This window comes from Trichogramma pretiosum, unplaced genomic scaffold (genome assembly GCF_000599845.2).
Source record: "Trichogramma pretiosum strain Unisexual culture from Peru unplaced genomic scaffold, Tpre_2.0 scaffold82, whole genome shotgun sequence".
Lineage (NCBI taxonomy): Eukaryota > Metazoa > Arthropoda > Insecta > Hymenoptera > Trichogrammatidae > Trichogramma > Trichogramma pretiosum.
Window position 1 is genome coordinate 298,919 of NW_019640889.1, and position 20,134 is coordinate 319,052.

General features: G+C 34.3%; 4 protein-coding genes across 4 annotated transcripts; 2 read left to right on the top strand and 2 right to left on the bottom strand.

Annotated features, from left to right (window-relative positions):
* The first annotated feature begins 1,812 nt into the window (after positions 1 to 1,812).
* Positions 1,813 to 9,049, top strand: LOC106650218. Its single transcript, XM_014368136.2, has 10 exons — positions 1,813 to 2,399; positions 2,491 to 2,793; positions 2,874 to 3,107; positions 3,170 to 3,417; positions 3,540 to 3,801; positions 3,870 to 4,082; positions 4,154 to 6,155; positions 6,228 to 6,943; positions 7,021 to 7,142; positions 7,215 to 9,049. The coding sequence occupies exons 1-10, from the start codon at positions 2,274 to 2,276 to the stop codon at positions 8,671 to 8,673; spliced, it is 5,685 nt and encodes a 1,894-aa protein (XP_014223622.1). The 5' UTR covers positions 1,813 to 2,273; the 3' UTR covers positions 8,674 to 9,049.
* Positions 9,050 to 9,261: 212 nt separating this feature from the next.
* Positions 9,262 to 13,466, bottom strand: LOC106650020 (golgin subfamily A member 2). The gene is made up of 13 exons (XM_014367792.2): positions 13,258 to 13,466; positions 13,030 to 13,122; positions 12,345 to 12,947; positions 12,074 to 12,269; positions 11,826 to 11,991; positions 11,613 to 11,754; positions 11,356 to 11,544; positions 11,048 to 11,278; positions 10,804 to 10,989; positions 10,473 to 10,724; positions 10,032 to 10,401; positions 9,731 to 9,952; positions 9,262 to 9,660 (listed from the first exon to the last, which is right to left on the bottom strand). Exons 1-13 carry the CDS (start codon positions 13,291 to 13,293, stop codon positions 9,464 to 9,466), a joined length of 2,883 nt encoding a protein of 960 aa, XP_014223278.1. The 5' UTR covers positions 13,294 to 13,466; the 3' UTR covers positions 9,262 to 9,463.
* Positions 13,467 to 13,745: 279 nt separating this feature from the next.
* LOC106649952 lies at positions 13,746 to 15,967 on the bottom strand. The gene is made up of 5 exons (XM_023457650.1): positions 15,779 to 15,967; positions 15,411 to 15,548; positions 15,243 to 15,321; positions 14,508 to 15,168; positions 13,746 to 14,420 (listed from the first exon to the last, which is right to left on the bottom strand). The coding sequence occupies exons 1-5, from the start codon at positions 15,816 to 15,818 to the stop codon at positions 14,115 to 14,117; spliced, it is 1,224 nt and encodes a 407-aa protein (XP_023313418.1). The 5' UTR covers positions 15,819 to 15,967; the 3' UTR covers positions 13,746 to 14,114.
* A 1,674-nt stretch (positions 15,968 to 17,641) lies between these two features.
* LOC106650003 (60S ribosomal protein L6-like) lies at positions 17,642 to 19,360 on the top strand. The gene is made up of 4 exons (XM_014367766.2): positions 17,642 to 17,716; positions 18,236 to 18,430; positions 18,513 to 18,786; positions 18,971 to 19,360. Exons 2-4 carry the CDS (start codon positions 18,275 to 18,277, stop codon positions 19,315 to 19,317), a joined length of 777 nt encoding a protein of 258 aa, XP_014223252.1. The 5' UTR covers positions 17,642 to 17,716; positions 18,236 to 18,274; the 3' UTR covers positions 19,318 to 19,360.
* Positions 19,361 to 20,134: the final 774 nt, after the last annotated feature.

Consider the following 20,134-nt stretch of genomic DNA (forward strand, 5'->3'; position numbering starts at 1 on the left):
ACACTTATTTTCAAAAATAAAAAAAACCAGAAAGAATGATACAATTCATCATTAAAATATGTATTTAGAAAAAGAAATAAACGAAAGAAAAAAGAAGGAATTACTCGTGTTGTATTTGGTACTTCAAGTGCTTTGCGGGAGCGCGCCATGTATAAAAATCACGCGATGTCTATATTATCGAGAAAAAAACAGATGTATAATTGTGTATAAAATAAAACGTAGACTCGTAAGCGAAAAGACGAATGAAGATGAATTATAAAAATTACCAACAGCCAGGGATCTTCGTTGTCTCTCGATTCCTCAAATATTCAACGCAACAAGAGATGGCAGAAAAAAAAATTAGCATAACATAACGTTAGCCGTAAGTTACAGTTATAATTTTTAATTAACAAGAAAATTACGCGCGATAAGGCGAGAAACTATCGTAAAGAGATGTGGACGAATATGTCAATGTGTGAACCGCGAATGAAAAAAAAATTAAAGCGGATATAATCACATTTATAAAGAATCGTAGTGAAAAAATAAAAAAATATATCTACTCTATTATAGAGCAAAACTCTTTTTCTTGCGCAGAATATCGACGCCACATTCTGATAAACGAAGCAATTATTCATATACCTACGTAATTAAATGTGCGTTTCCCAGAAAATAAGGCTAAGATATAAAACAAAAAAAAAATATAATATTGATAAAGCATAAAAAAACATTAATATCTCCATTGAGACGAACGTGTTGCGTTATTTGTTTAGTAAAAAAATGTAATTACAACAAACAAACAAAAATTATAAAATCATAACTCATCGTTATGATATATATAATGACAACTAACGAAAACGATATATCATTGACAAGAAGAAAGCAAAACACAAACACAAAAAACACGTACACCACTAAAATGAACAATCGTTTATATATATTATATATTATATATATAAAAAGGAAAAACAAAAATATATATGATAGCAATGATCGTCTTTTTCTCTTCGTCTTTCTTACATATAAAAAAAACGTGTATCCGGTAGATTTTTTTAAAGTGTACAATATTTTCGATGAGTCCTATTATACGAAAATGCGAAAAATGAGTGTGACTATAATTGAGCGATGTAACTATGATGCGTTTCACGCCTCTCTATCTCGTTTCATGTGGTTTCGTTTTTCTTCAACATTATCATTGTATTCCTCTTGCGTTCACGACGAGAAACCATTGTGAAACGCAAACAAATCCGTATAACTCGAGAAACCAAAAATAGTCTCATTTTTATTAAAAAAAAAAAAAAAAAAGGAATAAAAATCAAACCAAAAATAATAACGAATGAAAAATGGAAGATTAATTGATTAAAAAAAAAAGTTTACCAGAGAGATTGATTATAAAAAATTAAATATTAATACACGAAGCAGGGCATCGTCCTTGTCGTCGAATTCTGTAATACAAAAATCATTTGATCGATGATGAAAATATTCTCTCTCTCTCTTGAGCTATGCACACGCTCACTTCGACGAGTGCATGTGTAGCAATAAACAGCAACGAAATTGTTTGCAAGAAAAAAATTAAATAAAAAACGTAAAAAAAACGACAAGAAAATACCCCTCAATCGAAATCGACGACAAGAAAGATGCCGGACGGACAAAATATAAAAATTATTTGAAAGCGAGATAATAAAAGAAAAAAATTAAAATATATGAATTATATTGTAGACGCGCATATGATTATTGTCATTATGAACATTATATTTTATTAATTATTACGTATACATAATATATGCATATGATTACAAATAAATATGAATATAATGTTAAATAGAAAATGCATTTTTTCTTTTTCATCGACCTCCCTTGATTCCATTCGATATCAGTCCGTGACAGGGTTCGTAAATTTGGCACGTGCACGCGGGGGGGCAGCAGCATTCGGCAAATGCCGCTGAACCAGAGCGCCAAGCCGCCAACGATATGAGACGCCGGCCGGATTGAATGTCAGCACGTCGCGATTGGTCCGTTTGTTTGGGTTCAACCGTTGCGGGTCCCGCTTGAATTTTTCTAGGTTGTAGTGCGCGCGGAAGATATTCACCATTGATGTATAGTATATACACACACGCATACTACGTGTAAACACTGCCTCCTGACCGCATTTACATTATCATGCCAATTCAGTTTTGTATACACATTGATATAGCCTGCAAGTGCGCGTTGATTTAGCAAATGCAGTGCAAATGCTGTGTCGTTGTTCATTAGTTACAGTATTAAAATAACCCAAGTGTATATAGCTCTTGCTCAAAATGTCGATTAACGTTACCGTCAAGGGTAATCCTATAAGTATCAGGAAGGGCAAGATGATACTCTCGGATCTTGACAAGATCAAGAAGTACGACAGAGATCAACGCAAAAAGCTGAGACTAGAGCAGGTTGGTATCGATGCACTCATTTGGTGATCCATCTTTTTTTAGATAAAGAAGAAAAAGATAATAATTCTTATCATTTTTCAACAATATCAAGGTTCAAGAACAAAATAAAATATTTTCGAGAAATTTACTTGAACGAGTGAAGCTCGCCGAGAGAGAATCGCATCGTCGCTTGGCCGATGACGACCACAATGAGCTGACTGCTCGTGAACGCGACAGAAAACTACAGGAGGTACGACGGCGTTGCCCTGAAAGCGAGTTTATCGGTTATGCTCATGAAAATGCAGCCAGACAGCCTGATGTCGAAGCCATACGTCGGGCTGAAGATGAAAGAAATCGATTGCGAGCTAAGGAAAGAGGAGCTGAGGCTGCTAGAAAGTTGAGAGAGGCTAAAAATGTAAACTACCTGTACTTATAAATCATTTAACAGTTTATATATGATGATGATTATGATATCTGTCTTATTTCATACTGCAGGCACAAGCTGCTATTCATAAGGTGCCAGAGCGATTAAGGAAAGCTCGTGAATTAGAGAATGAGCGATCCAGTATGGTTGCTCGCTTAGCACAAAAAGCACATAGCCTTGAAGAACATGCAGAATCATCCGATAATAATTTTGTCAACAAAACAGTTCCTCCTGTGTGTTTAAAGAAGAAACCAAAGTGTGTTGTTCCAAAAAAGTCACCTGTGAAAAAATCTAAATCTTCTAAGGTAGTTCAAGGAAATACATGTTTTAAATGATCTCAAATCATTACTAAAAAAAAATTTTCTAGGTATCCAAGAATGTGCCCCGAGTATCAGTAACAATAAATAATGATAATATCACCACTGTGCCATCTGATTCTTGTAGGAAAAATATTGATAAAAAAATTCCAAATAATGAGCCTGATGTTCCGAAAACAATTTTAGATTCTATGAAAGACAAAAGTCGTGATAGTTTACTGGAGTCAGATGATAATGAACCCAGAAAAATTGTGCCTACGACAAGCCAATCATCTGAAAAACCTGAAAATCTCTTGAGGTAAATAATTGATGCTTTTATGATTACATATCTTACTATTAATCTTCCACTACACAATTGTATTCTTTCAAAACTTTATTACCAGTCCTAAATCACCACTTCCAAATATATGATTATTTTAGGTATAATAAACAAAGTAATAATCTTGGCCATAGTTCATCTGAACTTAGCAGTACATCAACTGTATTTTCATCTACGAATAGTGAAGATTCGTCATATTTCTCAGATAATGTTTTAATAAAAACATCAACTCGTAAACCAAATCTACTCAAACCTCCATCATCAACCAAGTCTACTGTTGATATGTATAACTATAAAACTCGACAAAACAAATCTTATGATCACCCGTCAGACTTGGTAGAAAAAGTGAACGATAAAAATAAGGTAAATATGGCTTACATTTGAAATGAAAAATTTATGTAATTATTATAATGAAATAAATCAAATATTAGCCTAGAGCCGAGAAATTAGCTCAAGAATTGAGAAAAACCGAAAGTCGAAACTCCGAAGTAATTGAAAAGCGCAAAGATTTGACTAAAAAACGTAGTGAAGATGCCATAGCTCGAGAAAATATCGCCCGAGATTACAAGGAATTATTGAAATATCTTGATCGGCTTGAAAAAGAATCTAAAAAGTTTAAAACTGCCGAACTTTTAAACAATGCAGTGAGTAACTTATTTTGTAAAAATATTCAAAAAATAATGTAAAATTTATATTATTTATCACGAAATTACAGCCACTACCTCAGCCATCGAAAAAAATTAAAGATGAAACTAAGCGTCAAAAGAAAATGGATCGCGCCCTTCAAGAAATTTTACGAACATCACGAAATGCTGGAATGAATCTCGATAGCCAGACCGAGCGACCAATAACGATCACTCCGCGTGATTATATACACGATAAACCCACACCAGTTAATACTTGGTCAGAAGCTCCGTTTACCCGAAATCCTAGTGCGCGTAACGACGATAACGATGATTATACAGATGAAAGTTACAACGATGTCACTAATGTCGAAGCTTTTGACGAGAGAAATGTCATCAAGGCTTTGATAAAGATCGATCAGCTAAAACGTAACATATTACAAGATTACGGAGCTAGTTTACCGGACAGTATACTCCAAGCTAGTCGAAAGCCATTGTTCGCAAATGAACAAACTGAACCCTACAAACAACCAGTTGAACAACCGCAAACATGCACTTTCCATCATCAATATCAACAACATCAACATCAACAACATAAACCTCAAGTGCCATCTTCGATGACGTCTTCATCGAGTCAGGAAAAGGTGGAGTGTTGTCATTCGTCGCATCATCACGATCAATCAGAGATTCAAATGATAAACTTGTCGCGCGATGACGCCGTTCGACCGCCAAAGAAAATATTCAGAACTAAAACTTCAACTTGCAGTCAAAAATCTTCCAGAACAGAGAGCACTGTTTCGATGCAAGATCAGCAAGTACAAGTTGAGCTTGAATCAAACAAGTCTTGCAAAAAAGTTCGCCAACCAGTTAAGAAACGAGTGATTGAGCCAACCGTAAAGATTGTATCGAATGCTGCTGCAGCAGATAGCGGTAACGACAGTAGCACCAGCAGTACATCTTCCACTACTACCGATATGGTAATCGATGTCAATAATAAAGAAATTACTGTCGTTCCTAAAACTCGCGACAGTTCGGTTAAAATATCGAAAAGTACCAGTACCGTGAGTTCAGCTAGTGTTGAAAAGCAAAAAAGCAAGTCGTTCCAGTTGACGTATGATCCCGTCAAAGGTGTATTTGAAGTCGACGGATACGTTATTGACCCGGAGAAAAAAGAAATCATCGTGAGATCAAGGGTCCAAAAAGCGTCCGATCCACGTAAAAGTAAGCATGATAAGGAAAACTCGGTCAAAAATAAATCTACCTCGACAAACACCGAAATGCCACCGCCGAAAACAAAGAGCACCAGTACTGGTACATCTACAGTTAAAACTAAAGAAAAATTGTCCGCGTCGAAAAAAGCTAAGTTGGCTGGTAAACTGTTTCCGTATTTACCTACGAGTTCAAAATCGCGTTCGCTGCCCGGTAGTCGGATGCAGTCTCCAGTGAAGAAGCAATCGAAATCGGTACCAAACAGTCCAAAGAAATCGCGCAAGTCTTTACAAGAAGAGCGCGAATATAGACACCAATTCACGCAGGTGTCGATTGATTCGAGTACTACGACTACTGACACTTCTTCTCTACTTTGCTCTGATAGCAACGGTAGTAAACGTTTATACTGTAGAATCGAAACGGTGGCTGCTCAAAAGTATATGAATAGGCGACAAGACATTTCGGACGGGTCGACTATTTACGCAAGTCCACCTCAAACTACACCTGGAATGTATATTGATCAATCGGCCAACAATCACAGTACTTCAATAAATGACATGTTGGATGCAAATGGTAGCTTGAAAAGAAGAGTCACCCCAGAGCCATCGCCCATGCCGGAGAGTCTAAAACTTTTATATATGATGAGTACAAAAGGAGACGCTGCTGCTACAGTTTCTGCTAGAGAAAAAGCACCCAGTGAAAATACGTGCCAATGTAAAAACCCAACGTGTAAATTGCTTCACGATCAAGTTGACGATGCTCTAAATTATGCGTTAAATCATGGCCCAGAAATATTGAAAGAGTATGACAAGCTGCAATATACATGCCATAAAAGAATCGAATCTCTAACAGATCTCATTACAACTCTTCGCAAAGAAAAGAAAGGTAGGAATTAAATTAAATTTTAACGAGTCAACTTATTTAACGGATTTCACAACTTGAAATATTTCTTTTCAGATATGGAGTTTTCAGCAGAATCTTTACACGATCATTCAGCCCCAGTTGCAGGTTTCTCGCAATCGAGTAGAACCTCACAGCGATCTCAGCAGCTTCATCAGCAGCGTTCACAAACATCATCGCAGACGGGAAAAAGTAGTGAACTGATGAAAAAAATTGAAACAGTCCACTCAGCACTCAAAAAGACCTTCACTGAAACCGAAAGGAAAATCGTTGGAAAGAGCATGCAGGAAACACCCCGAACAGTGCCAACTACTGATCACTCGTCAAACAGTACAATCGAACTTTCTAAAGATAGTACAATAATTATAAGTGACGATGAAGAAGATCAAACAATCGTTAATTCGTCAAAATCCCCAGCTAAGCCGAAAATACTAAAGGATGAGCGCGTTAATGTCGATCTTTCATTGCTGCGACAACAGTCGAGAAACAAGAGCCCGGAACCGACGAGATCTTCAGCGGATCCAAATAACGGAGATCCGGTGGTGAAAATGCTGTCGAAAGAGATTTTAGAACAAAGTAAAAGCATTAATAAATCTACGCCAAATAGCATTAAATCCAAATCTGATGTTTCTCCCTCGAAACATTCAAGTCAGGGAAATGCCGAGGTAGAACCTGTAATCAAGGAGACACCCGTGAGAGACCTGAGCAATCAAGACAGTAATTCACCGTCTAACCAAGACCTAAGACAAAATAATTTGTCAGATAATTCGAACGTGAGTGATTTGTATAAATTGATGACGGAGTTTAATCAAATGATATTATTCAGATTAAATCATTAATTTTCTTTTAGGTACTTAATTCGGAGTATGAACCGTTCCTCGCTGGTATACCGAAAATCAATCGCAATATAAGCACAAGCAACAATACGGAAAGGTCCAGGCCTCCAGTTACTCTCATTAGTAGACCGTTCAAGTATGGTTTATATTATTTTATTATTGTTAGTTATCAATGATGTTATTTTTTATTTCACATTTTCTTTTACAGACCAGAAGTTTTTGCTTCACCTGCCCATGAATTATCGACTATCGTTGAATTCGATACTCCCAACACGCAAAACAAGAGTCAAGTAAGCACCCGAAGCCCATCCACCAAGTGCCGTCGAAAAATAGCTGGTACAGAAGAGACTCAGTCTACTGCTTCATCCCCTTCAAAGAGTACAAGCGATCCATTCAAAATTCCTAAGTTAAAACCATCAGTGCACGTTGCTCCCTTCCCGGCGTTGCGATCTCCACAACAACAACACCAACAACAAAAACAACAACAAAAGCAACAACAAACACAACAGCCACAACAACACTTCAACAAATTATCTGCCTTTGCTAAATCAACCTTAGTTAAAAACATGGATAAGTCAATGGAGAAATCAATTGAATCTTTGGACAAATTGAAAAAGGCTTCATCGGATTCGATGCATACTTTGCCTGATATGGTCATAGAATTGCAACAGAGTCAAGACAACAACGACGGATATGAACGCATCAGTCAAATTTCCATGTATTCGCTTCCGGATGAAAATATCGACGATTTGATCATCAGTGACATCTGCGAGGAAAGTAAATCTAAGAGTACAACACCTGCGTTAAATTCCAATAATAGTAGAGACGGAAATTTCAGCAATTCGAACTCCAGAAACATGTCTGGTTTGTCTGGAGTATCTGAAATAACGTCTTCGCATTCTTCCGATCGCAACCGTGTAAAGTGTCCATCCGAACCTGAAGAGATGGAAGAAGGTCTGAAACAAGTTGGTTTGTTCTGGGCTGCCTCAACTCTGAAGAAAACAAGAGAAGCGAGTGCTCTTGGTTCTTCATCAAGTTCTGAAGGGACACCCGTGAACACAGGGACTCGCTTGGTTTCTCCGTTCAAAAAACAGCAAGATGGCTCGATAATAGAAATACCTGAAATTAGTGACGTATCTTCCATATCGATTAAGCACACTAACATGAGTACTGACCGCTCAATTCTAGTCAAAGGAAGATGTTCTACACCCAACAGAAAATTAGGCAGTAATAATTCAAATACATCGAACTATTCTGTAAAAAGATCTAATCCTTCTGAACATGGGATCAACTTTAATCACCCGAATCATCCGTTGAACCCAAATGTTTCTCATCATTCTACACGTTCTGATCGCAGATCCGTTCAATCAAATAATCAATTGAATTCGAATGGTTGTTACACTACCGAAAAATCTGTTCATTCAAATCACCAATTTGAATCGATTTATTCCAATCGCGGAATGGAATCAATTCACTCGAATCGCGTCGTAGAATCAATTCATTCCACTCGTCAAGTTGAAACAGTGAACTCAAACAATGAAAAAAATTCCTTTAACGGCTCGGACAGCACTATATCGACCCTAGCTAGTATTCGTTCTGTTAATGTTGTACACAATGAAAGTGCCGATGTATCAATACCTAACATATCGTTTCCGGAAAAAATTTAACATTACAATGTAAAAAGCATAAATTATTAAGTCTGTACTATTAACGATTTTATGATATTTTTAATGACTCAAGTATTAATCTGTTTCTTCTAAACGCATTAGAAGAAATGGAATGTGATTTTTTAATTATCTGGACTGCTACGCAGCTCAATCAATTTTACTATAAAACTTTTTAAACATTATTTTAATTTGTAATAGACGATTAATAATATTTTATGCTATACTTATTTAGAGATATAGAATAATTTTGCATTGACTGATGATAAATTTAAGTAAAAAATAGTTATAACTCGTGTCTGTTGGATTAGTTTTAGAAAACTGTTTGAAAGTACTACTTGTATTTATTATAGCTTGAAAATAAATCTGATTTATTGTAGTTCACTGTTGTTTTTACCTGTATTTACTTTTGATTAGTAAATCAATGATAAAATAAACGAGTTTGGTTTTGGATAAAATGTTGTAGTATATTTTATTATACCAACAATATACAAGTTTCATTAAATTTATCTATATGTATATATATTTTGTTTTTTAAAATCTAAAAAGCATGATTAAATAAAATGCAAAGAAAACATGATTTTACCTTTGTAAATGACAAGATTTTTTTATCTATATGTGTTATTTAAGCAGTTTTTAAATTAATATTACATCAATAACAATAAACAAAGTTGTTAAGGTTCCTATGTACAATTATTACAATATTTGTGACGCTTCTGTACACTCTTTTTATAATACAATCATTAATAAACATTTTATAAACATTAAAACAGATTGTATGATCTAATAATTGCTAAACTGTTATTAATTTTCCAGAACAACATGGACATGGTTGGAAATTCGGTTCAAGAACACATGTATTACAGTCTTTTATTTCGGTCAAAAGATCCATTATCTGAGACGTTGTATCATCTGGTAGATTACTCGACATGTCAACTTTATTTAATTGTCCTTCGATAATTTTAATTTTATTTGGATCGATTTCCTCACCTAGAAATCAAATAAATTAATTGAATATCCGAATAAATAAGAAAAAAATATCAATTAAAAGAAAGAATACCAGTTGATTCTGAAATATTTAAATTTTCTTCTGCAGCAGTTGCAGTTGGTACAGACATTTTACGATTCGATTTAAGTAGCTCTGCAACAAGCAATTTTAATTTATGCAATTGTTCTTGTTGTTGATTGCGCTGCTCCAACACTACTCGGAATGTATTTTCGCGTTCTTTTGCTTTTTCATTTAGAACAGCTCTTTGTTTTTGATATAAAGAAACGTATTCTCCTGAAAAAATTAAAAATTTATTTGCAAAGTTATTCCTGTTATTCGGATAATAACTCAAAAAACTCATATAGAAAATTACCAATAGTTTCAGTTTCGCCTTGTAGCTGTAAAACAAGATGCTCTAATTTTTGTTTTTCATCCACGACATCGGCAAGTTTTTTCATAGATTCTGTAAACTTCTTTTCCAGTTTTTTAAATGATTCAGCTAATTTAATATTATCCTTAACTTCTGATATCACAGTTTGATTTTTTGGAGTTTCTTGATTATTCTTTTCAGTTAATGATTCATTCTGATCATTGGAATTTTTAATCGTTTCAGATTCATTTACAGTTTCATTTTCAGTAGCATTTTCTTCCAAGCTTTCAATTTCAGTTACACCTTCTTCTTGATCAGGCTCTAGTTTCAGTCGTAACAACTTATTTTCACTTTTAAGTGTTTCGATCATTAACTACAAAAATTTGAAAAAAATATTGAAACCTCAAAAAGAATGTTATATAATTTTTCATTTCTTAATGTTACCATTGCTTTTTGAAGCTCATGCTGCAGCGTAGTTGAGCTGTGAGATTGGGCTTGATAATGTTGAATTTGATCTTCAATTTGAGCAGCTTGCAACTTCTCCTTTTCGTATTTAACCAAAGTTGCTTCCTTTTCTGCTAATATTTCTTTCAATTCATCCATTTGTTTTTCTACATGATTGAGATGAGCATTTAATTTTTTACCAATGGTTCTTTCAGCTTGTAATTGTTCTGTGAGGTCTAATTTCGTATTGCTCTGTAAAGTTTTTGTTAATTTAAACTTTGTACAGGAAATTGGAATATTCTATTAAAATTGTATGACAATATATATTTACCAAACTAATGAATGCATTTTGCATTTCTTCTAGTTGACTTTTTAGTTGTTGATTTTGAGACACTGCTCTGGAAGCTCCTAGTTGTTCACTTTGTAAGGCAGTAGCTAATTTTGTTGCTTCAACACTACGTTCTTTAAATTCTTGTAATTCTTGAAGTTCACGTTTCAAAATTTCAATTTCGTTATCCTGTAAATTATTAACTGGTCTTAAATATCAAAATATATATAAATTAATAAAATTTTACCTTTTGATTCATTAATGATTGTAAATTTTCTTGCTCTAAAACAAGATTATCCATGCTTTTTGTCAACATTTCAATTTTTGCAGACTGATCTTCAAATGGCTGCGATATTTTCTCTTCAGCTTGTATCTTGTCTTTTTCTTTTTGAAGATGAAGTTCCAGTTCAGATAGTCTTTGAATGTAACTTTGCTCACGTATTTCAGAATCAACGATTCGCTTTTTCGATGATTCAAGCTGAAACCCGTTTGTTTATTTAAATTTTTTCAATTATTTTTGATATTTATTTGAACCTTTGTAATTATTTAACTCACTTCTGCAACAAGTTTTGCATTTCGTTCATCTAGTTGCTGTATGTAGTTCTGATAGTTTTTACTCACTTCATCTTTTTCACCACTTAAACTTGTTAATGTTTGTTTCATTTGAGAAAGTTGTTGTTCTAGAGCTTTAGTTGTCTGATGTTGAGTTTCAAGAGAACTCATTTCATGTGGAGCATTGGTCAACTAAGTGAGAAAAATAAATAATGATTATTTCAACCCTAAAATTAAACATGTAAAATTATTCGATTTACTTGATTTAATCTTATTTCACTCAATTGTAAAAGAGCTAATTTTTCTTGTAATTCTTGTTGTAAATTGGATACTTCTGTAGATTTATAATTTAACTTTTGTTTTAGCTCAGAATTATCCATTTCAAAAGATTCGTTTTCTTTCCTATAGTTTAGAAATATTATTTTAATTATGTTGTAAAAAAATTTTTTAAAGAAATTATAAATATTTATTACTTGAGCTGTGAAGCTTTTTCATCCAGATCTTTGTAATTGGTTTGTAATTGTTCATACATACTAGAAATATTTTCAATACTGTTTTTAGCTGCTGTTAATTCAGATTCCAAGTTATTTATTTTATACTGTGATTCTTTGAATTTACTAAATAACTCTTTCACATCATCTGAAAAATAAAATTTAATTGACATGTTCATTTTCAGACTTTATGAATAAAACTTTATAATTGAAAAAGCAACTTGGATTACCAGTTTTTTGTTGAATTACAGTCTGGAATTGGGTATTAGTAGCAGTCAGCTCAGCTTTTTCAGCAACTAAAATTCCAATGGTTTGTGCATCAAGTTGGATTTGCTCTTTCAAGGGTCCAAGTTCTCTAAGCAGCATTCCTTCATAATGTGCTTCTTTAGTAGCAACAATTGCTTCTAATTCAGATATTCTTGTGCTCTATAAATAAAGGATTACCATGATTATTCAAGCTAAACACAATATTTTAAAAAATTCTGGAAAATTGTAACTCACACATTGTCCTAATTGAATATGTAGTTGATTGACCATCCTTTTTTGTTCTTCTAAACACTGTGTTAAAAATTGATTTTTTTCTTCCAAATCAGAATAATGAGTGGATGAATTAACAGAATCATTTGCTCCCAAGTCATGTTCCAAAACATTAGCCACATCATTAGCCATTTGGAGTAAGTGTTCTTTTTGAAGTGAGGTAGAAGTACTGTAAGGTTCATTAATAGCTGTTCCTGTTAATTGCACTGGTAATGTAGAGTTATTCTCATCTTGCATATTTTTTTCTACATTTTCATTCGTTAATTGAGACGAGTTGGTCGAACTACTTCTGCTATTATCAGGAAAGGTACCATCAAAAGGTTGCACCTGTGATGTTCCATTAATGACTTGATTAGTTTCTAAATTATTTTGATTATTTACATCAAATTGCACTTCAGATGTTATAAAATTTTTGCTTTGGTCTGATTCTTTATTGAATTGAGGAGATTCAAAAAAATATTTAGCATCAGTTAAATCCTTATTGCTATTTTCTGTTGAGTCCACATATGTTTGCATAAACTGAAACAGCTCTTGACTTTTTTCAGGTGTGCTATTTTCGGAGGACCTCTAAAATTTGTAAAATCATAATTATAGATGAAAGAATTTTTTATCGTTGAACGCGAAAATCAATAATCAATTAATTAAAAACCTGATCATTATTCACTTTTATTGGGTCACCGTCACTACCTACACTCCCTTTTCTTCTTTGATCTTGACGTTTATTCATTTGATACTCCCGCAGCTGTTGAAACGTCAAAATTAATGTAAATACGTACGAGAAATTATTAAACGAATATACATTTTACATAAATTCAACAGTCATTAAAAATAATTGTCAACGTGTGAAAATAAATTGACAATATGTGACAACTTTCACCTTCTTTTTTGCGGCCAAAAGTCTCTCGTTGTCCATCTCTTTTCTTGCGGCTACTCCAGTTTAAAAAATTCTTGTATTTTTTTTATAAAAATACTTTTATTTACATTATTTGTATAGGCAATGTATAAAAACTGACAGCTTTGTCTGTAGGGTTATGTCACGTCTTCCACGATTCTTTGACACTGCAGAAAAATAGTGGCTAGTGCAAATCTGTCAGCTCGCCATAGGGGCACTAAAGCTTCATTATTATAGATGGCCAAACGATCGCAAAAGTTCGGCAAAAATTACCACATCGTTGTTGGAGCTTTTTGCAGAGGTAAATAATGCTATATGCACGCTTGACTACGTGATTAAAAAGTGAACGAAAAATTGACCAATGTTAGTAGGAAAAAATATATTATGATAAAAAATCGAAAAAGATACTTAATAATTAGTTTTATTGCAAATGTATTAAAAGTGTCGATGTAACGATCACTCGTGTGGACATTTATTCTGCCGATATTTGTGTACAATTAAGTAATCAAATTATCACAAATAACTGATTCGTTAATAGAAAAAAACTGTGTTTGACCTACAGAATTATCGAGGTAAATTGGCTTAGTTCATAATTAATTAAATTATATTATAAATGTAATATATTATAACTAAGTACAGGATCAGTCAAAATGTTTGTTTGTGTTGCATACATTTATCTTATGCATTATTTTCGATTGTAGTGAATCATCATATTTATAACGCAGTTATATATAGTTACATAATAACAGAATTAAAAGTAATAACTATTAAAAAAACAGACATCAATTTACTGCAATCGATATCCTTTTGATCCCTTAAAAAACTATTTAAAATCAATCACTTTAACAATTGGAGATGCTGTTTTCTTTCACAAAAACTTTCTTCATCTCCGGGGTCAGGTGCTCAAAAGCAAGGCCGTTCAACTGAATGTCTTGCTTGGCGCACTCGATGATCGTCATGGCTCCTCTTACGAATCTACTATGGTAGATGTACATAAATAAGCACACATCCAAAATAGGTAGCACCGGTGTGAACATGAACATTTTGTAAAGGACAGTGGTTCCTAATAAGAGAAACGTGATCTGGATGTAGATAGTCGATACGATTAGTATGCGTATCATCATCATCCAAGAGATCGTGGTAATCATCTGCAAAGTGAATGGGAAAAAGCTCGTTTAGTATAATAAAGCTCGAACGAAATGGTGAATTGCTTGGCAATAAAACGCGTGACTTACGAAACGCTCCACGCCCAAGGATCGCAGATTCGGCATGGACTTGTTTCGGCGATCCTCGTTGGCCTCGAACTGTTCGGCCGCAGTCCTGATGTCGTGGCCTTGCACGCTGGCGATGATGTAGGGCTCTTCGCGCATCAGGCTGCGGAAGCGTCTGCAGCGATTGCCCGACTCGGTATTGAAGAGGCTCTCGCCGATGGCCACGACGAGGCGAGGTAGCGCCATGGTGCCCCAGTTGAAGCGACGAACCGCGCGGAGATGCTCGTTGATCTCCGTGTGCGGTATGTTTCGTCGCGGCCGCGTCCAGTACCAGGCCCCGTAGGCAGCGTAAACGGCGTCCTTGCAGACCGGGAGTCTGAAGTCCGGCAGATTGGCCGAGGCCAGCACGGTCTGCGCGGCGATGGCCACGGCGCGCTTAGTCGCCGGCAGCTGGAAGACCAAGGCCACGGCCACCAGCGAGCCGACGATGATCGGCCCGTCGTAACCCCTGAGCACATCGGTCGAGGAGAATCTCCAGGCAGTTATGATTACGAGGGACGCGATTACGGTGACGTCCATCATCACCGACAGCATCGGGAATAGCCTCAGTACGAAAAAGCACACATAAATCACGATCCTGGTGACTCCCAATAAGACCAGTGCATAAAGGCATGACGGCAATATCCTGAAATGAATTCATAAAATTAAATTGGACCTCTATTGGGGACGATGCTTTAGGTAATAAATCAATGTGCTCACGCGTGCATGAGTAGTCTCATCAGTGTACCGGTTCCATGCGGAAGATGGTGTGATATCGGCGTTACATATTCCAGGTGAACTGAAAATTACCCAAAATTTCACGATTATTAAAATTCACATAGAAAGTTTGAAAATCAGGATTAAAGTATGCGTCGCATAGTGACTTACGATACATGTAGTAAGCAATTAAAAGCCCTCCGATAAGGAAGAAACTCAATGCCGTGTAGATTTGGTCATTTCTAGACCTCCGACGAGTGGCATTGTCGATAAGTCCCTCCCCGAAGGGTACTGCCGGTCCATTGCTCCCTGCAAATTAAAAGTGAAACGTTCAAAGTTGGCATGATTGAGTTTATCAAAACAAGATCCAGTCATAAAATAACGTTGCTGTTTATCCGTATTCTGTGACGCGTATACTAGTACGACCGCCTGAGAAGTGCTAACGATTCTTTGTGCAAATCATAGAAATGCCATTTCGAAGCACGAGGAGAAGCTTCATTATAACAATTACGAATTGGCAGATTCAAATTGTTACTCACCCTTTTGATCGGTTATATTGTTCACCACCGGTGCGACCATTTTTCTTGCCTGTTTCTTCTCACACGTGCGACTACACTCATAGAGCACTGATCAGATCTGATATTTTAGAACTTTCTAAAAGTCGCCGTTGCCTCCTCCCACCCTGCTATACACCCACCTCTCTTTCACATCATCATCAGAGAAAGAGAGAGAGAGAGATCATTTTATTGGTACAGCTGATTGAAAGATACATTTTTGAACACTGATCCCGATGGTAGGGGAAATAATGACTTTTGAAAATCCTGCAGATAAGGAAAAATATATAATACATCTCTCGCAATAGCTATTTGGAGCTGTCCAACATGTGGTGGTGGGCATGTGCGCTCGCATGAAAGTCTTTTTTGGAAATTAGATCCAGCAGCTCAAGTTTTTTCTCGTGGATCGGCGTATATCAGACTGGTACACGCGAGATGAATGAGTGTAAATAAACGCCGCATCATTGATTTTAGAAATTACTAAGTAAACACTACAGGCGTACACGCATCCAGCAACATCGTCTCCATCAAGTCCGAGAAATATATTCATGTACGAAAATTATGTATCGTCGATCCAGCGCAAAAACTGCACTGGTAGACTGACAAAAATATAAAACGATGGAACTAAGGCACTCGAATTTATTAGTGCACTTTTTGCGCTTAATTTGGACAATGATATGTACGCGAGGAAGAGGAGCAACTTAAATTTATTTTATACATAAAAAAAGCAATAAAACATGGATTCATGGTCACGTGCGCATGCACGCCGAGCATCGATGCCTTGGCGTAATGGTATTCCCTACTTAATAAATAATTTTAATAGGATGAAACTAAATACCTGAATAATTATTGATCATATTATCCCTTTCTATGCACGACTGGGCGTATCCATTTACAAGTATCAATAAGTCTAATGTTACAAATTGACTGGTCTTACAAATTATATTAGGTCTTGGTGACAACACCGAAAGCTGATACGCAAAATAAAGTGGCACCACAAAAAAATTAATTTAAGATTAAAAGTATTTCAATTCAGTATAAAATTTTTCTTAAATCGAATAAAAATGAATAAATTGTAAAATACACTACACAACAAACTTATTGCAACACAAAATTTCGATGAAATTTTGTGTTGCGATAATTTTGTTAAGTAGTGCATTAATTTGAATTTAATTCAATATACTACATAATTCTCATGTAATGTGTTAATATTTATTTTCTTCTTTTTTTTAGCTCAATGTATTTAAACAAAATTTATCAATTGAAATTTAATTTCATTAATGCTTATCCTTATGAATAAATCATATACGGTGCAATTCTAAGCAACAATGATATTGCCTTATAAAATTTTCCGACTAATCAAACAATGTAGAACACCAGACTAATACAAGTATTTTTATATAAATACAGATTAACAGATAAAAGAACTTGCTTGGTAACGGAGAGAATTGGCTTATTGTAGGAAATTTAGTTGACTCAAATTGAAACATTTTGATTGAAAATAAAAGTTCTAATACTGATTTTTTTCGTTCAAGCTTAAGAAATTAATAAAAATTCAAAAAAATGATAGTACAGAAGTAACTTTTTTCATTTATTTTGTATTAAAGTTAATAATTGTGTTTGTGCATTTTTTGAGTATTTTATACAATAAAAAATGAACATTGATACATTTTCAATAAAGTAATATTGGTGTAAAATACCTTGAATAAAATTCTGTAACGGTTACATCAATTCAATTTCAATTTTAATGACTGGTGAGTCTCGAAGACTGCAATTCAAATTTGATATCATCAAATGAAACTTGAGCGAATTTTGGTGCGAACATTTTTCGCCTAGGTGGCGTTGTTTACAGTCTCTAGCCGCCACGAGTTTTCTATCCAAAAGTCTAACCTCGCGAAGAACGGTTCGACTTCGTGTCTCTTGGTAAGTTTTTTATGTCCGATGTTTTGAAAATAATTAATCTATATGATTATTGAATGTTGCAGTTGCATGATTGACCAATGCACGATTTTGAAAACATCTGTTATCATTTATCCACCCTAAACTACCTTCAGTAGTTTTCAAAATCATAACATTCATTCGTGCGATCATCATGAGCAATAATCCCTCTGAACCCAATCCCTCCCCAGATAAAATTAAGCCATGTATGACGTATGTCAAATTAGATTCTTTTGATCAAATTTTAGAGAGACTGAAAACATTGCTACCACAAGACTATATGGAGAATGTAGGAAACATTTGCATTTTTCTTATTCCATTCAACTCGGGCTAAATTTTGAAATGTTCTACTGTCTTACTTGTAAAACTCCATATCTTAATTATAATGAATCAACTTGACACAATCTTCAATTGTTTAAATTACTATGAAGACTTGATACTATTGTATTTTTATTTTATTTGTGTTTATTTGTATTTCAATATTAAAATATACCTTATTTTCAGAAACCAAAAAAACACAGGAGAAGAGGGTTTTATATCAGAATGGCTCCAACAGAAAACACTGACACCAAGAGTGTGAAGAAAGTCGGAAAGCCAAGGAACTATGATCTGGGCAATGGAGTTTACCGCTTTAGTCGGAGCAGAACATACCACAAAAAAGCATTGTGGAAATTTCAAGATAAAAAAACTCCTAAAACGGTATAGAATTAGTCATATTCATTATATATATTGTTAAATTTTAAGAATTTTAAATCATTGTATCTATTTGACTCAAATTTAGGTAGTTCCAAAGAAACCAGTTACTGTTGAAAAAATTGTTGGAGGAGAAAAAAATGGAAAAACTAGAACTGTTCTTGTAAAAAAGAGGAAATCTAATTATCCAACTGCTGACGCAATCAAAAAGCGACCAGCCAAAAAATGTTTCAAACACCATACAAGATACTTAAGATCAAGCATCCTCCCAGGTACAATTCTTATTTTGTTGGCTGGTCCTCACAAGGGAAAACGTGTTGTTTTTCTCAAATCTCTTAAAAGTGGACTCTTGTTGGTCAATGGTAAGTTGTAATTTTTTTTGTAAATATTTAGTTTCTGTAACTTACTTTTTAAAAAATCTAACATAAATGCCTAGTTTTATTTTTAATTATTAAAACTGTTAGTTTCTAAGTAAAATTTTAGTTTTGCAAAATAATTTTACTTACATTATGTAACTCCATCCTACTATACCCAAATCAATTTCAGGACCATTCTTAATTAATGGATGCCCACTCAGAAGGATCCATCAAAACTATGTTATTGCTACCAGCACCAGAATTGATTTGAGTGATGTCAAAATTCCCCAAACTCTCAATGATGAGTATTTCAAGCGAGTACATGAAAAGCGGGCCAAGAAAGAAGAAGGAGATATATTTGCAACAAAAAAAGTAGTATACAAACCGAGTGAACAGAAAAAAATTGACCAGAAACTGGTTGATAAATTAGTAATTGATGCAATTAAGAAAAACAGTGAAAAGAAGACCCTGTTTGCTTACTTAGCTACTATGTTTGGTCTGCGCAGCAGCCAGTATCCTCATAGAATGAAATTCTAAACTGTAATTTTATTTTTTTGCAATTAAAATGTTTTTAACAGTATACTTTTTTAATTCTTATTAATCCTTTTATCGTAAATAAATGTTTCATTTTAATTTATTGCAATTGTATTTATATCTGGGATTTGTTGATATTTAAGTATTTTGTTACCATTCAGAGGTCATAGAATATTGAAAAACTATTCAAGTAATAAATATTTTTTAAACATAAAAAATCTACTTTAACTAAAGTCTTAACTATAACATTGTAATTGATACATTTCATGTATTGGACAAAAGGGGTTTCATCTAAATTATTTAGCAAGATATTTTATTTGATTTTAGTTGCGTTTGTCAGTAACTTTATTTCGAAAAAATATTTAGTTTTTTGATTCCGAAAATTCACATTAAAGTTTTTTTGAATTTTAGGAGTTGATAAATTTTTAATCATAATTAAGTGTTATTCAAAAGTAAAATGCGCTATGAATCAATGTGATGATAATCGAGGTGCGAACCGAAGATTGAACTGAATCAAACTTATAACTGTGGCATCGATTTTCATTAAATTGAATTATAAAACTTCTATCATACGGATCTTATCTTCTTTCTTACGGTAAAAAAATAAACACACGTATAAATTTGTGCTTCTCTATCGCGACTTTTAGTCGAGATGTACGATTGCCACTTCCCATGAGTGACTCACGATCTTCACCTATTTTTAGACCTGTAAGTGTAAATTGCATATGCGTGGGTGTCGATGTATTCTACGCTACACAGGCTAAATGGCTTAAAGCCCTCCGTACCGACCGATTCTATTATAAAAAATAGGTCTTTTTTT